The sequence below is a fragment of the Rhyacophila brunnea genome, unplaced genomic scaffold (assembly GCF_057557595.1).
Source record: "Rhyacophila brunnea isolate RB1 unplaced genomic scaffold, BYU_Rbru_1.0 scaffold_13, whole genome shotgun sequence".
NCBI lineage: Eukaryota > Metazoa > Arthropoda > Insecta > Trichoptera > Rhyacophilidae > Rhyacophila > Rhyacophila brunnea.
Window position 1 is genome coordinate 31,134,928 of NW_028232785.1, and position 18,057 is coordinate 31,152,984.

General features: G+C 33.2%; 2 protein-coding genes across 2 annotated transcripts; one reads left to right on the forward strand and one right to left on the reverse strand.

Annotated features, from left to right (window-relative positions):
- Nucleotides 1–2,156: 2,156 nt before the first annotated feature.
- Nucleotides 2,157–8,355, reverse strand: LOC147077270 (uncharacterized). The gene is made up of 3 exons (XM_085941620.1): nucleotides 8,150–8,355; nucleotides 7,694–7,843; nucleotides 2,157–2,294 (listed from the first exon to the last, which is right to left on the reverse strand). Exons 1-3 carry the CDS (start codon nucleotides 8,294–8,296, stop codon nucleotides 2,157–2,159), a joined length of 435 nt encoding a protein of 144 aa, XP_085797746.1. The 5' UTR covers nucleotides 8,297–8,355.
- Nucleotides 8,356–8,815: 460 nt separating this feature from the next.
- On the forward strand, nucleotides 8,816–14,251 carry LOC147077271 (uncharacterized). Its single transcript, XM_085941621.1, has 5 exons — nucleotides 8,816–8,994; nucleotides 9,254–9,406; nucleotides 13,396–13,545; nucleotides 13,920–14,069; nucleotides 14,192–14,251. The coding sequence occupies exons 1-5, from the start codon at nucleotides 8,854–8,856 to the stop codon at nucleotides 14,249–14,251; spliced, it is 654 nt and encodes a 217-aa protein (XP_085797747.1). The 5' UTR covers nucleotides 8,816–8,853.
- Nucleotides 14,252–18,057: the final 3,806 nt, after the last annotated feature.

The following is an 18,057-nucleotide window of genomic DNA, read 5'->3' on the forward strand; positions in this document are numbered from 1 at the left end:
ACGCTGCTCGCGTGCCAGGACTTCAGTGGCGTCTAACTGGTTTTAAATAAAAGGTTTGATTATTTTCTAATGTTCTTACAATTACGCGAGTGTTTGAACATGTACCTAACCGAAAAAAAAATATTTTTTTAAAACGGTACATGTTCAAACACGCGCGTTACTATGATCTTAATCCCTACTTCATTTATCGTTTGTCAATTGATAGCAACGGCCGTATGTTGTAGCTTAACCACTATGAAATGCCAATAGAAATGGTGTATTTCAAAAAAATACTACCTCTTTCTTAGGTCAATAATTAATATAAAGCAATCATTATTCATACGATGTTTATCACACTTAAATGGTCAAAGACATAGCTTATAATCAGTATCTTTAGAATTTTTTTCAAATGTGTTAATCTTGCCTATTTTTTGAATAATAAAATGCCTAATTCTTGTCAAATTTGGGATCACTGAGATTATCAATATATTTTTTTATCGTAAATATTTCACTATAATAATATCGACATAAATTATACTGATGGTTTTATAAATGCGTTTAAATATTAATAAATGTAAAATATCTTAACACAACTACACAATTATGTACTGAAATATGACTATATTCTAAAACATTCGAGCGAGAGGTTAAAAAGAATCCTATTTTATATAATAAAAATACTTTATGCAGTATCAAATGTTTAAAATAAATATAAAGGATAATAAGGCTTCAAAATTATATAAATAGATTATCTGCAACGTTTAAGGAGTTACCAGGATCATGGTTTTGTCCATTTTGACCTACGCTGAGCATATGGGTCGTTAAGACAACTAGATGTCGAGCATTTATATGAACACAGAGAGCATTGATAAAGTTTTCACCAGTTTGTATAAATTTCTGTCTTAAGATTATTAGATGAGGAGCATCTATATGAAAATACATTGCATTTATAAGGTTTTTCACCAGTATGTGTAATTTTATGTCTCTTAAGATCACCAAGCTGCGAGCATCTATATGAACATACTTTTACATTTATAAGGTTTTTCACCTGTATGTGTCATTTGATATAAGCAAGTACAAAGCATCTATATATACATACATTGCATTCATAAGGTTTTTTATCAGTACGCAAGTGTCACTTAATGTGTTTTGAGATGACCAAGTCACGAGCATCTAAATGAAAATACTTTTCATTTATTAGGTTTTTTCACCAGTATGTGTCATTTTATGTCTCTTAAGATCATTAAGTTGCGAGCATCTATATGAACATGCATTGCATTGATAAGGTTTTTCACCAATATGTGTCATTTTATGTTTCTTTAGATTACCAAGTTGTGAGAATCCATATGAACATACATTGCATTTATAAGGTTTTTCACCAGTATGTGTCTCTTTATGTCTCTTAAGATCACTAAGACGCGCGCATATATATGAACATACACTGCATTTATAAGGTTTTTCACCAGTATGTGTCATTTTATGTGTCTTTAGATTACCAATTCGTGAGAATCTATATGAACATACATTGCATTTATAAGGTTTTTCACCAGTATGTGTTATTTTATGTGTTTTGAGACTACTTAGTTGCGAGCATCTATATGAACATACATTGCATTTATAAGGTTTTTCACCAGTATGTGTCATTTTATGTGTTTTTAGATGACCAAGCTGCGAGCATCTGTATGAACATACATTGCATTTATAAGGTTTTTCACCAGTATGTGTCATTTTATGTAATTTAAGATGACCAAACTGCGAGCATCTGTATGAACATACATTGCATTTATAAGGTTTTTCTCCAGTATGTGTCATTTTATGTTTCCTAAGAACACAAAGTCGCGAGCATCTATATGAACATACATTACATTTATAGGGTTTTTCACCAGTATGTGTCATTTTATGTGTTTTAAGATTATTAAGTCGCGAGCTACTATATGAACATACATTGCATTTAAAGGGTTTTTCACCTGTACTTGTATTTTTATTTGCTTTAATATTACTGTGTTGAGAAAATATGATTTGATTTTGATCATCAATCACGTCCATGTGAGCAATTTTGTGAGTTTTTAGAGCACTTCTGCTACCAAAAACTGCGCTACAAATGCAGCAAATTAAATTACGTGAGAAATGGATTACTCTTCTTAGAATAAGGCGTAGTTCTTTCGGAGTATCTCGTTCTAAGATTTCTTTTTAATGTCTTTCTCATCTATCGTGACTTCTGAATACTGCATAATTCTATCCTGGATTCCATCATCTGAGGATTTTTGACTGTCGCCTGTATCGTGATGCTCTGTGAAAAATGCCTTGGTAGAAACCTAGAAAAAAAATTCAATATTATCAATTGTTATATGTTATAATATTCCATTTGTTTTTTTTTTTCACTTTGCTTTTCAGCATCTACAGACATTATTAAATAACGAAGTGAGAGTTAACTGACAATAGTGTCGTTGGAGGTAGTGCATAGGCCTGTGACACCAGCACAAGAGCACTGACCTTCAGTTGGTGTTCGTGGAGGTGAAATTTTGACGATATAACTGCATATTTCAGCCTTATAATTAATCCTGTCGCTAAATAAAAAGCCGTAAACCACACATAACAAAACCAAAGTAAGAACCAAGGAGTAAGTCCCGCAATTTATACTGACCGGTTTAACAATTAAACAGGATGGGCTGTGGATGCGAAGAGTCGACCTAAGCGGTAAGTATTATAGATTTAGTATATAGGATCAATTAAATAAATGTAAAGGTATTACTAGTATGCATAACGAATTAATATGTATTTAAATGTTTAATTGTATTGTTAACATAAGATCAACGAGCAAATTTAATATGCCATTACACGATGTATAGAATCGATTGAATTAATAATCATTATATGATTGCCATTATATTATAATCAAATGACGTATCAGAATCCCAAGTTGTTCTATAGAATCATGTAAAAAGCAGCATCTTTTAAATATGCATTATTATTATGCAAATTTACGTACATTTAATAATATAGTGCAAGCTCTCCTTCTTATAATTGCTATATAACTCCGTATGTCAGACAGAGCCAGCGCTCGGGACAATTTTCCACACACGTTTTGTTTGAAGTATAAGGTTCAGTGAGTGGAAAGAGCACACACTAGGTGGGCAATTTTCCATAGATAAACTCTATACGAGTGAGCGAGATAATACCGTAATACTAAAACAGAAATAATCAAAATTTCCTTGCAGATTAATTATTTGTGATGACATAATAAACAGATTTATATAAACATAGATATAAGGCGAACATAATAATATTAACTAATAGACTACGATAATCTTAAGCCTTTATAACTTTGTATCTATCATTTAGACTAGTATGTCCGAACATAAGTAGAGATGAAAAATCATAGTTTGTATAGCTCAAAACTGGATGATATAACCATAAAGTGTAAACGTAAATCCTTACAAGTCCAGTCGATGAGCTAAGGGATCATTATGTATGTAAACTATTAACTTCTCTTATTCAAGATGTAACTATTTGAGAGGTAAAACTTTAATCCTCGCAGCGTATCTCTTCTTTTTCTGGTCAAACCTGATAAAAAGCCGCGAAAACATCCTAATTACGTGTGCGAATCTTCAACTTTCTAATAAGCGACTCTATAAAATTAAGACATTTATAAGTTATTAAAAATTAAATAAATAAATATAATATGTAAATAAATTTGGACTTAAATAGTCAATAAAATTCTACGAATTATTTCCTATAATTATTAGTATATATATTTTCTTTACAGTTTTTTTAAGAACTATATTATTCAATATATAAAATATATGTGACCTTGACCATGGGATAATAGTAGTAACATTAACAATAAATATCGTTATACTGAACGTGAGTTTTATTCATTAAAATAACTGTAGTGAAGCACCATCTTCGAGTGTTTTCACCATGTACTCCAAGATCCTCACATAGATGACCCCCAGATCACATATCTGAGCCAGTTGAATCTGAGTGACTGTCACCTGCCTAGCTTGAAGGCGAAACAAAGGTCACAAAAAATATTCAAATCTCATCAAACAACTTCGATCAATAGTATAAACAATATTTTAATATCATACTTCAAAATTCAACATTATTTAATAGAACACTCACTTCACGATACTAATTCATATTGGCGAAGGAATTGTGGGGTGTGGGAATGACTATTAGACAACGAAACTCAAAATAACTATTACCAGTGAAAACTTCTACGGTTGATTTCAATATTTCGTGATTTTGGAATGTTATTAAAAATATCACTATAATTAATTTGTAAATTAAATTAATAACGTTTGGCTTGCCCGCTCTTGCGGCACATCCCGCTTTCGCCCATTAATTATTGGTCTTTAATGAATGAATAGCTGTTTGAGGTTTTCCATAAATTTTTGATTGTATAAACTAAAGTGTAGTAGGGTAAGGTGAGGGGTGCAATCACTTATCCAAACTATACACGCTACATGCAAGGAGAAGTGGACAAAGAATATCTTACTTGAGAGATGAATTTTTATCCACTGCACATAACTACACTCGCTGAAGATGAAAAAGACGATCGAGATTTTGTATTTTATGGCAGGTAAAATATTATAATTTTGTACTACATTAAATCACCGATTTCGTGATATTTAAACTCGATTCGCATGAAATACCATTACCTCTCTGTTTTCAAGATTCCACAATGGAAAAAGAGTTTTATTTTTTGCTTAGATAGAACATACGAAAGGGTTAATCCTCAAACCGACCTGTAATACTGCGCATTCTTTTTGACACTTATGATCAGTATTTAGACCGGAAAATCATGAAAAGAGTAATGATCGAACAGCGATTCAAAGATTTAAATAATGAAAGAAATGAAAATATAATTAATATAAAATTCTACAGGTTTTTTAATATTAATTATATTTTCATTTCTTTTAAAATGGAATTTTACTAAGTAAATGCTAACTTAATTAATATATAAATAATGTTTTACTTAAGCGATGACGCTTATTTTGGGCTAAACGGGTTTGTTAATAAACAAAATTGGCGCATATGGGGTTCAATCTAGAAGAGACCCTACAGATCTCTTTACATACAAATAATACACTAGCTTATGCGGTTTACATGCTAGTGGAATCATCGAACCTTATTTGTTAAAAAAAAAGCGGGAGCTCGCGTTACGGTCAATGGAGATCATAAGGCAGTGGCGGCCGGTGGTCTTCAGAATAGCATTTTCTGGTAGTGCGCAATGGTTTACCTTCTATAAAGAGAAGATCTTATTCTTTAACCCAGCATTGGAGCATATGGCATGCACAAGTTCGCGCCACTTCCCTTGGTCCATCGCCAACTCTTGCGCCTCCCGCCATGTCAGACCTGCATCACGTAGGTCGCTTTTGTGGCACCGCTGCAGGGTGAGTGAGGGCCGGCCATGGCGACGGAACTCTTGAGGCTGTGCCATAAGGGTACGACGTGTTACACTTTTTGGCGGCATCCGGAGCACGCGTCCAAGCCACATAAGGTCGTAAAGCGTCTTTTCATAATTACGTCAATCACCGAAGGCTACCGTGTTCTCTTACCGACTTCTCAGAAGGTAAATTAAATATGTCTTTGTTTATTTATACTATTTCTCAAAAAAGATTTTAACAGCAAGAATGATTTAATAATATCAATAAATAAATATAAATGTCACAATTTATGGCTTACGCTCTGAGCGAACAATGCTTTAGCGCGTTAGCCAAATAAATAACCGATGATGTTTTTTTTTATTATTTTAAATAAATTTGAATGGTTCAGAAATAAACGCGACAGGTTTTTATTTTCGTAAAATGTTGGCGATTCATTAAATCTTAAATGTAAAAATGTTAAAAATTAACTCGTCAACATTGCTATAAACAGAAACTGGCGTTTTTTGTTACTAGAGTCCTAATTTCGTGCGCCGATCATAAAGTGTGTAAAAAATGCTACACAAAACGCGAATATGGGAACATTGGACGACGGTTTAAGAAATATACAATGACCTCATTCTAATCCTGTGCACACTGAAAATCTATTTGGATCGCAATCACTTTGTGCCCATGAACGTAGTATTGTTCATAATACTGCTACATGTTCTACTTCGCGAAGTGAGTGATACACGGTATGAATAACAATGAAAAGTTGATCGATGTCTTCAACAAAGCAGGCAGTGCGTTGCACTTACATGGTATTAGAGGAGCCGCCGCTGTCATAAGGCACTGGCCCATGATCGCTGCTGTTGCAAAAATGGATGGCATTGATCCGAACAGGATGTGGTGTCAACAGGATGAAACTATGTATCAGGATACCTACGACCAGAAGCACGGACTTATTGAATTAGGTTTATTTATGATATGAACCTGTTAATTTGCTTCCAAAGTCGTACGATTTGACAAATAATATGGAATATTTTCTGAGCGGCTAGGTGACGCTGATTAGCCATTCATAATTGACGCCGTGGAAACCAACATTGTTAGTGCTATTCGTAATATACGGCCAGCAGTGTTCAAAAAGTGGAGCAAACACGGACGTACAGAATGCACTTCGTCAAGAACTCTGCGGTGGCCAGATACCACAAATTGCCTAAGTCATGAAAAATGCAAGCCCGTTGCCTAATTCATGAATTAGACAAAATATCTGCCGAGTGCGTGAATTCGGCAGTAATTTCATGCATTTGACAAATTAGATAGTAGCGCTACGGTGGTGTTTTTTGCAACTAAACAAAATGTGTCAAATGCTCATGCATTGGTCAAAAATTTACGTATATTAACTATGGTCAAAATAGATGGTCTCGCTCCGGTGGTGTTTTTTGCAACTAATCAAACAGACAAAATAATATATGTCAAATGTCAGTGATTATAATATAAAAATATACCAATCAATAACTACAATGACGTTCATATCCATTTACTATGCGCAAAAAAATCTAGAACTATAATATGATAACGGAAATTTTTTATTAAAAGGTATTTTCGCGATTTAATTCGCTCTTGGGTATCAATTGTGCAATGGTCGAATGTATGTTTGTGATAGTTTGTCGACACTTGTTGGCTAACCTCAAAATGGACATTCAGTTTAATTCAGAAATACAAGACCTAACCTAAACTAAACTAACCTAACCAAACCTAATAATAATAGGTAATATTATATTATGACCAATTAGAACTAATAAAACCATCCGTATTAAATTTACTTTTTCTAATGTCATGTTAACAGTTTAAGAATTCCATACCCTGGCGAATTCACGTAGTCGGCAGATAATTTACTTAATTCATAAATCAGGCAACAGGCTTGAGTATTACATGAAATAGCCAAAATTTAGCCCATTTCATGTAATAGTCAATTTCGCACATTCGGCGAAACATAAACAATAAAACAAATTAACGTTATTTTTTTTACATATCTTACCTTGCATGTCTTAAAAGGCACTCGCGGGAGATTAATTTAACCTACAGTGAATCGCAATTTTAGATACCTATTCTCATTAAAAATTGCTTTACATTCGAATGATTGTGATGTATAAATTATCATAATTAAATACTCATGATTTAACGAAAGATGTACAAACCTACACATATATTGTATTAATATATTATTTGTGTGAGCTAAAACCAACAAATGAAACAAGTGGAGAGAATTAATAATGGTCAAAGATGCATTTGCAAATTCCAACCTTCTATATAAGACAGCACACATTATAATATCTACTTACAATTGGTCTGTAATCTGAATAGGAACAACCCGGTTGAGGGTATTCATCATCATATATTGGGTGTGAAACATCTTCAATAATCTCGCGCTTGACGACGGCTTGTTGATAATCTGCCTCAGATTTTATATTGGAGAGGTCAGCCATTAGGCACTGAAAGAAGCAATTATTGTATTTTGTAAACACGGTAAAACCAGTTTCAGTTCAGGTAACACCCATATGACAATGTATAATAATTATATTGAACATGAATTAGTCGATAACCTAACCTAACCTATAATATCACACATGTATCGTGGTTGTCAAATTGTATAAACATGTAATTTTTTGAAACAAAGTTTAATATCATCGCAAGTTCCTTCACCGTTTGTAAAAAAGCAATATTTTAATATATTACACGTATCGCTGTTATCGCCAATCTAAAGTGTTTGTAAAAGATATCATTATCCACAAACTAACCTCGAAATTGCAACTTGAAACGTCCGCATTCTTTTGCGTTGCATGAAAGCGGGGGTCCGGGTTGTTTGGATGGCAAGTCAGCGCGTCAAACAAAGGCTTGCCTTCTATATCGAAGTGTTCTCCATCACATTCTTGCTTTACATCCATCTTAAGGGTATATATTCCAAAAGCAACGTGTTACGTGACAGACAGGATCCTTTCAAGGTAATGTAGAATGGTGTTGCCGCAATTCTGAAAAGTATTTTCGTGAGAACTACCTAAAATAAAAATACATACTTGACACGGAGACACACTTTAATAATATGTATGTTTTGTTGTCTAAACAAAACAATGGTACGAATATGATCATCAGCATTTCCTCAATCATAACGAGTACAGTGCATCTCGGTATAAAATAACAAATAAATCAAATTGGGTTTATCGTTATTAAACTGACGATATCTGTTTCGTGAAGGCTCCACTCTCTCCTAGTCTCCAGCGACAGGACATACGTTTTAGTTACGATAAAAGTTATACGTTTAGTCGGTGTTCTTGACATTAGCATATGTACCATAATACCTACAAAATTTTATAGATACATTCTTGTTTATCAGATAATAGCTACACGGAATATTATTAACTGCATTTCGGCAACACTTATATAATACTACAACAGAACAGAGTGTTGTCTCTAGCACATTGCATACGATTGTTGATACGCAAACATGGAAGTCAAGCGAGAATGCGATGGAGACCAATCTGGTACTGAAGACAAGTTTGATGTAACAACTAGCCATCAAAACAGTACTGACACGCGCACCTATATAAAGCAGGAGAACACAGACGATTTCAGTTGTGATTTTGAGGTTAGTTTTTATTTATTAAGTCCTTTCCTGCGATTTTTTATAATTATTTTAGCAGAATACCTACGATAAGTTTATATTTTTTACAAATTGTTTAAGAACATACGAGGTTGTCAAACATTCTTTCAAAAACCTTTTGACATACATTTAGACAGCTATGTACCTACCTCAATTATATAAGTAAGCATTGTTATAAAATAGGTACGCGAGCTCAAAATTGTTTTTTTTATATGATTACAAAAATGCATAACGTTTCTTTCAGTATCCAGCAACGCGTCTCGCTGAAATTAAACCCGATATTGACCTTCAGCTGGTTGACGTTAAACGCGAGTTCGTTGCAGACTCAAAACACCCGTTCCATGATGAAGATCCAACACCTGGATGTTCGCATTCAGATAACGGACCAGTACAGCAGGTAGGTAATTGTATAGTATGCGATATTTTCTTCCATTGGCTATGTATCCTATCACAGCTTTCTGACTAAATTTCTAAAGGTACATATTATTATCCCCTTCTCGGTTATACACGCTTCGTAGAACTATTTCACTAGGTAACCTATTTATCTGGTTCACTGTGAGTGGGTGCATTGACCTACAGTATTTGAATGTGATGTCTGTCACTAATGATGACCAATCGACCTATTCTGTCAGAAAGTACTTTTGTCATAACATTATTGTTTGTAGCAGTATATAATGCTGCGATGACATTATGACATAAAACAATATGTTTGACAGAACCTGATTAGCAATTATAAATATTGCTTTTAATTATCAACGTCCTTTTATTTATTCATTTATTTTTTTATAATCAAATCGACACCCGGTAACAATTTAAAAAAAAGTGCAAAAAATCGACTGGCTTGATTTCTCATCTGCATACACTGTGTATCGGTGCATATGGCTATAGCGGGGGCGCGGCGAGTCATGCGCATGTGCATGCGCAAAACATCATACACACACATATGTATGTTTGTTTAGAATTCGGCAGTTCGCTCGTTTGCGAGTAGGTACACGTTAACAGCTCGCGCATCTTGACGATTGATTTTTTTTATTGACGTGTGTTATTGTAGTCAATTTTTTTTACGTGAACCCTTCATTTTAACAATGCCTAAACAGAAGTGCACTTTTAATTTAACTTACAAATTAAGTACCCGTTTCTAAAGCAAAGTATTACTCCATCGGATGTCAGATGTGAAAAGTGAGAATTTAGCGTAGGCCACGAATGTGCCAGCGATATTGAGCAACACCTAAGATCAGAAAAACATAGAAATTCTGATCTTGCCGCCGCTTCAAGTTCTGCAGGGCTTAATTTTTTAAAAAACACAGATTCACCAACTTCGAAAGATCTGGAAGTTGCTGCGATGGAAGGCGCCTGGGTTTATCATACGGTGCAAGAGAACCACAGCTTTCCCTCAAACGATTGTGCTTCTAAGTTAATTCAAACATGTTTTGAACACAAATTTAGATGTGCTCGTACGAAAACAGAATCTATTGTTGTAAATATTTTAGCGCCAATAGTAATAGGTGAATTAAAAGATCGTCTCAACGAATGCACTTGTGTTACTATATTAACTGATGCTTCAAACCACGGAAGCAAGAAAATATTTCCAGTCTTAATTCGCTTCTTTTTACCGTTTTTACCATACGAAGGCGAACAAGTCAAACTTTTGGAATTTTAAGACCAAGCCGGCGAAACTTTAGACATTATTTTCAGTTATCTAATGAAAGTATTAACTGAAAATAATTAGACTTTAAAAGTCGTAGCATTTTGTGTAGATAATACTAACTGCAATTTGGCGGATTGAAAAGACGAGGTGTTAATAATGTTTATGCAAAACTAAATAACTTTTGGAAGAATATTGATAGGAATGGGGTGTGGAGCTCACATAATTCACAATGCGATTAAAACTGCTGCAGATTATCTACCTTTAGACTTTGAATGCGTTATTGTGAAAATATAATCACATTTTTATATCTATTGTGTTTGTGTGGAAACTCTAAAATAATTTTGTAATGGAGTTGATACAGAGTATCAGAAATTACAAGGCTATAGTAAAACTAGGTGGCTTGCGCTTATGCCCGCTATTGAAAGAGTTTTAAAACTGTACAGGCCAATAAAAAACTACTTTTTGAGTATAGATAAATGTCCAAACATATTGAGAACCTTTTTTGAAAACCCTAATTCTAAATTATGGTTTTTTTATGCATGCACACTCAGCAACGTTCCATCAAGCTATATTAAAGATCGAGGGTCAGAGTATTTCTGCAATTAAAGCCACGAAGGAAATAAATCAACTTAAAAATAAATTGGCCATGACACAAAGTACTCTGTTTCTTCCCCACTCTGTTCGTATATTAATGGCAAAATTGCAAGAAAGTGATTGCAGCAGTGTTGACGAAGAACAAATAAAAACTACAGCTGCTGAGTTCTATAAAATAAGCAAAGACTATTTGGAGCAGTGGACTTTGTTCTTTGAAGAATTAGAAATATTTGAATGGGCAGATTTAACCAAAACACCTACATAAGAAATGCAAGGTGTAATGGATATATTGATTCGAAAGGGATTTATTAATTGTAACCAAGATACAGAAGTATTTAATGTATATTCACTTTTACTAACTATTACACCGCAAAAAGTGACAGAATGGAACAATGGGAACGTTTCAATCGAAAGTCGTTGAGTCGTGGAATTGTTCCAAGACTTTCGCACCAATAATTTAATCAGAAAAACTTTCGTATAATACATTTTATGCCTGCCCGGAACTAAAGCACCCGTAGAAAGAGTCTTTTCACAGATGAACAAGTTGTGGACGACCGAAAAAACGCAATTGCCATTCGCAGTTCTTAAAGCGATGTTGTTAATTAAAATTAATTTTAAGAAATTCTTTCAAGATTTTCATTCTTATTTAAAAGCAAACTTACTTAATACTTAAGAAAATTTGTTCAGAAAATCAGAAAAATATAAAACAACATATTTTTTTTATATTTATATTATTCATTCCTGTTATTTTCATCTCATTTTCATCCCTTCATCAACATTCCTGTTTTTATTAATAAATAAACTATGAATAAATACGCGTTTTCTTGAATACACATACTATAACGTAAAAATTGGTAGATGTCCCGTTTTAAGGACAAAAATAAATGGTTACAATAACCATGCTGCATGACAACATAAATTTAGGCGTTCCAGCTAACGTTTCGAACAGTTTGACAGGTCAAAACTAAAACTAAGAAGGTAAATCGGAAACATTTTGAACATTTGGTTCACTGTTCCAGCTAACTTGAAACAATTTTCTGACCATCATTCTGACGATCTGACACAGTGATAAATATTCAGAGAGAACTTAACCCAAAAATGATAATCATTTATTTCCGTATGTCATTTTATCGACATTGCGTTACCTATGAATATTATAACATTTTTTATTATTAAGATTTGAGATTCTGAATTTATATTTCGTGAGGTGTTCATAAAAATATGTTACCTACACATTTACACAGTAGGAGTTCAGTTGAATTAGTTATATTATAGCTTTGTAATCAATACATTTTCTTCATTAGTAAACATATGCTAACAAGAAACCGCTTGTGGTCGTATTGTCACATAATTACAGCCAAATTTTCTATGCAAAAAGTTCGATTTGATAATATCATCATACCTACCTTTATCGTGTAAGACCTTATTTATTTTAATTTAATTTATATCTTGTAACGGATTCTAAATTACAAACTAAGTGTAAAATCGACCCGGAATGATCAGGTTATAATATAATCCATCTTACTAATTATAGGTTGGAAGTTCATAACAAGTTTACATTTCAATAAATGTGTTGCTGTTTTAGAGACAACAACTAGTTATTCAATGAATTTTAAGAATTGGCAACGGTAATAATTAGTAGTCGTTCCCGCAAAATGTCTATTAAATGTGCAAGGATCCAACCATCTGGATTTGATTTGTTTCGTTCAGTTCGGTTTGTTTTGCTGGAACATAACTTTGATATCCGCAGTTTAACAATATCTAGTATTTAAAAACCAATGTGACATCAAACACATCTAAGCGCCGAATGTACCATAAAAATGACCTCCCATTTTGCTGAAGGTGTGATGTGAAATGTGTGTAAATAGTGTTTAATCCAATACTGAAAAATTACGAGTAACTTCAACGTAACACTCTAAGGTGCATTTTGGACATCATGCGACAAGATTTTAAAATAGTATTTTCCAGATGTAGAAAAAAGTACGCGATGTGGTGCAGCAAACTCATGAGATGTAATTGGTCCGGAATATCGCTCGTTGAGAATATGTTGTTTTGCAAAATGCAATCATACACTGACAGCTACTCAGAGCAGACGCAAAAGCTATTTAATCGTTACATGAAATTAATAATGTTGTTTTTTTCAGAATAGTGAAACCAGCCTGACTAACATAAAGTCTGAAAATTATGAAGAGGGATTCGTCAAAGAAGAATTTACTGACAACGCAATCCGCCAAATCAATAATCAGAATCCTCAACGTTGTTTCTCTGATCAACAATACATGCTATTAGATCAGGTACGTTCAATTTATGAAGGAAGCGACTTTAAGTCCGATAGAACTATTATATTATTATATTATAAAAACTACAAAGGTGGATACTTACATAACGTCACCATTTTTAATAATTTAGAGCTTATAGCGACCGCAGCTGTGCTCGATGAAGCAGATACTTGGCTTCCAATTTGGACTACATTTTTCGAACACTTCTGGTTCTATAAAACAAACAATGTTGGGTTTCAATGCTCCAATAAATCGTTGTTTTATTAGCAGGTCCATTTATCAAAATCGACTTCTGTTTTCGGTTACAATAAGTTGCGGGAACACAATATATTTAATTTTATTGATTTTAATATTATTGAATTGAATATGCCAATCCTATTTTTTCGTAGATTTCTTCCCAGCAATATTTCACACAGAAACCACTGGACATCGTAAAAAAAGATACGGTTGAGAATAACCTGGACAATAACAACATAGCACATGCTAATGTGATAAAGCATTCAGAGATGAATAAAGAACAGCAAAACATTAAACTGAAAGTTCTGAAATTATACTTGCCGAAAGAGCTTCGAATTGTGTTGAGAAGAGTTACACATTTTCCACGTAACTTTATTTGCAATGATTGTTGTGAAGTGTTTGAATCTGTAAATCATCTAAACAGTCACTTCATTTCATGCGTGAAGTCTCAGTATCTGAAGACATACAAGTCACATATTGGTGAAAAACCACAATGTGACGTTTGTTTAAAAATGTTCTCTCGAATTGGTCATCTCAACATACATAAAATGACACATACTGGTGAAAAACCACATCACTGCGATGTGTGTTTAAATAATTTCCTGCGTATTAGTGATCTCAAAAGACATAAAATGACACATACTGGTGAAAAGCCACATCAATGCGATGTGTGTTTTAAAACGTTCAATCAAAACAGTACTCTCAAAACACATATATTGACGCATACTGGTGAAAAACCACATCAATGCGATGTGTGTTTTGAAAAATTCACTCAAATTGGTAATCTTAGAACACATAAAATGACACATACTGGTGAAAAACAACATCAATGCGATGTTTGTTTTATAAAATTCATTCAAAACAGTGCTCTCAAAAGACATAAATTGACGCATACTGATGAAAAACCACTTCAATGCAAACTGTGTTTTAAAAAATTTCGTACAATTATTAATCATAAAAGACATCAATTGACACATACTGGTAAAAAAACACATCGATGCGATGTATGTTTTAAAAAGTTCATATCAAATAGTGATCTCAAAAGACATAAAATGACGCATACGGATGAATAACTACAAGAATGCGATGTACGTTTTTAAAAAAAATTGCGTCTTGCTAATCTCGAAACACATCAAATGACACATACCTGGCAAAAAACCATATCAATGCGATGTGTGTTTAAAAAAATCCGGAAACTTAGTGATCTCAAAACACATAAAATGATACATATTGTTAAAAAACACCATCAATGCGATGTGTGTTCTGAAAAATTTACTGCAATTGGTACTCTCATAAACCATAAAATGTCACATTCTAGAGAAAAACAACATCAATGCGATGTGTGTTTTAAAAATGTCAGCAAATAGTGATCTCTAAAGACATAAATTAACACACTGATGAAAAACCAAATCAATGCGATGTATGTTTAAAAAAAAATCTGCAAATAATCAATCTAAAAATCATAAAATGACACCTACTTTTGAAAAACCACACCAATGTGACGTGTGTTTTAAAGAATTCATACGAGGCAAAGATTTAAAAGATCATTAAATGACGCATTGTGGTGAAAAACTACATTAATGCGATGTATGTCTTGAAAAATTTCTTCATATCTGTACAAAGTTTTTATCGTAAAGAAATCCCGCAGAAAAAGACTGACGATGCAATGCCTTTCCAAACAAACTAAGAGTGCGATGCAGAACCATACTAAGTCCGCGCGTAAATCATTTATATATGCGCCTTACTTTAACGGCCTGATGTCGACGACAAAAACATAATATATAATTTTTATTAGTATGCCCAAGTGGAAGAGAGAAGGGACGTGGGACGAGTTTTTTTGTTAGCACAGCTGCTAAACGTCAACGGTTCTATGTGGCGCTCAAAGATTACAACTACCTACTGGTTTATAATAACTTTTTTTATAAACTTAGGATTGTGTAACGAAGTCAGAAATAATAATTATGTATTATTTTCGATTGTAAGATTGTTGTTTTTATATTCACTCATTAACCCAACGCCATACTATCAAAAATTGAAATTAATATAACAGTAAAATACCATTTTATTTTTACTAGTAAGCATGTGACACGGCCACGAAATGTACACCTTCAGCGGACATTTCTTGCGATACATTTGTGACGTCACAACTTTTCAATCCGACCTTAAATGTCGATTTCTTTTTGAAATTACGCGTTCTACCTCTAAACAAAGCTATAACAATTATGTAGTGAGTCCCAAAAAATAGTCTGAACAGCTCACAGCCACTCAGAGTAAACTATGGATGATTTCTCTCAGAAAGACCAAACGGTATTGTATGTAAAATGTAAGTAATTAAGAAGTCAAGAGTTTAAGGTTAAACATAAACCATTTCATGTAAATAACTTATGCGATATCAATAGCTAAAGCTAATTTATATCTATAATCTTTTTTGCATTATATAAAATCATTTTGGGTAAATACGTAATATTTTGAATCCGCGCGAGAAAATAAAATCAATAACGTAATTGATCTATTTCGGGCAATGTAAAAAATATTCAGTAGTATGATTTTTATAGCATTCAATTGGTCGAATGCGAAGACATTCTCGACCAATGGTTATCAGTATAAAATTAAACATAAATGTCATCATTTAACTGGACTATGATTCGCCAGAAATGTTGTCATTTTCCCGATAGCGTCTGGGATGTTGATTTAAAAATTTTAATATTGTAGTGGGTAAGTGTAATCCGCAGAGGACGGTCGTGTTGGTTCCTCTGCCGAAAAAAGTTGAAATTATTCACTCAGGAAGAAAGCCGAGATTTAACTGCGTAAATAGTGTGCATTCAATGCATTTATTAGTTTTCCGTGAGAAAGCCCTTGCTACGAATTGAGTTCGAGAGGCATTTAAAGTGTAACGAAATTGTAATTATTTCGATTATTCCGCGTTTGATGTAAACAATTGCATCCACTTACTCCGCATCAATTAGGTTTATCAGTTTCCACTATTTGAGTTCTCTGTGAAAAACATAACCATGAAATAAATTTTAATAAAAGATGATATCTTTTAACAAATTCGCATTTCGTAAAAATAAAAAAAATGTGGTTTTATCTCTCACTTAAGTAATATATATATATATATATAAGTAGATAGTTAATATTATTCTTTCCAATATTTTTAGATACGTATTGATTAATTAAAATACAAAGTGAAACTTTGATTATTTCTCATAAATTCGCAGAAAAAAATATTTAGTAGTGTATAATATACGCATGGGATAATATGTTCAAACGTATTTTCAATATAATGTAGAATGTAACATTCTCAAATCTCGTGTCTTATTTGTTGAATAAAATAAATAATTTATTGTTCCAATTTTTCGACACATTTCTGTTCCCATTAAGTTTGTGTTCACTGATTAGCCTGTATCGACTTATAAAGTTGGCTAGGTACTTCATCGGCTTTGATAGGTATAACATTTATTCTGAAGCTTGGGAGGTCATAATATAACAGATCGATGATCGATCACTCCACGCAATAGCTGGTGAAAAGAGGGGCCGGATCTAGTACGATAATACTGATAAAACTACGAGGAAATTTAATATTAGAATTTCGGAGCACTAGGCAACCCAAAGACTTGGAAAGGATACGTCTACATTATTTGCAAACCATCGTAATACATTCAGATATTGAAAATGGTGCAAACATTATTTTACAGTCATACGGGTGATAAAATTTGAAATATTCAATGTATACCTACGCTGTTTTCCTGTAAATGTATTCCGAAAAATAAACTCACTGTTTCCTCCGTAATCCGCGTTGTCAATTGACAGCATGCCATCGAGAGAAGAGGAGTAAAGAAGATTTAATAAAAATCGCCGTTTCAGACCATTCCGAGGTATTTATTTGTTTACTCCCAAGTCCAAATAACAGACGATGACCAGCAATCACCATACCGAGCGAAGAAAGAGAATGCATCTTCTTCGCTCTGACGGGAGATGGCAATAACGATATGGATTACAATGATGAATCTCATATTAATGTAGTTTCTTTGTGCGAACAGGTGCTACTTATTATGAATGGGATAGTGTGAATAAAAACGATTAAAACCTAATAAGTTTTCAATTTTCTTTATTCATATTGTCACTAAATACAGTTTTTAACCAAGATATCGACATACTCAGCAGGTACCTTCCACTTGCCAAACGGCTAAAAATGTTGGGTTGATTCATTCAAAACAAAAACTTCCGTCGGCTGGCATTTTATTTAGACAGAACCAATTCCAATCTCTTTGGACATCAATATTATTACCA

Bases quoted from the DNA above. Each gene is read 5' to 3' on its own strand.
- LOC147077270 (XM_085941620.1), bottom strand. From the start codon at position 8,296: ATGGATGTAAAGCAAGAATGTGATGGAGAACACTTCGATATAGAAGGC. The intron at 7,844-8,149 runs GTTAGTTTGTGG...TGCTTCTTTCAG, and splicing joins TTTCAAGTTGCAATTTCGAG to TGCCTAATGGCTGACCTCTC. The intron at 2,295-7,693 runs GTAAGTAGATAT...TTTTTTTTCTAG, and splicing joins ATTCAGATTACAGACCAATT to GTTTCTACCAAGGCATTTTT.
- LOC147077271 (XM_085941621.1), top strand. From the start codon at position 8,854: ATGGAAGTCAAGCGAGAATGCGATGGAGACCAATCTGGTACTGAAGAC. The intron at 13,546-13,919 runs GTACGTTCAATT...ATTTTTTCGTAG, and splicing joins AATACATGCTATTAGATCAG to ATTTCTTCCCAGCAATATTT. The intron at 14,070-14,191 runs GTTCTGAAATTA...TCATCTAAACAG, and splicing joins AGCAAAACATTAAACTGAAA to TCACTTCATTTCATGCGTGA.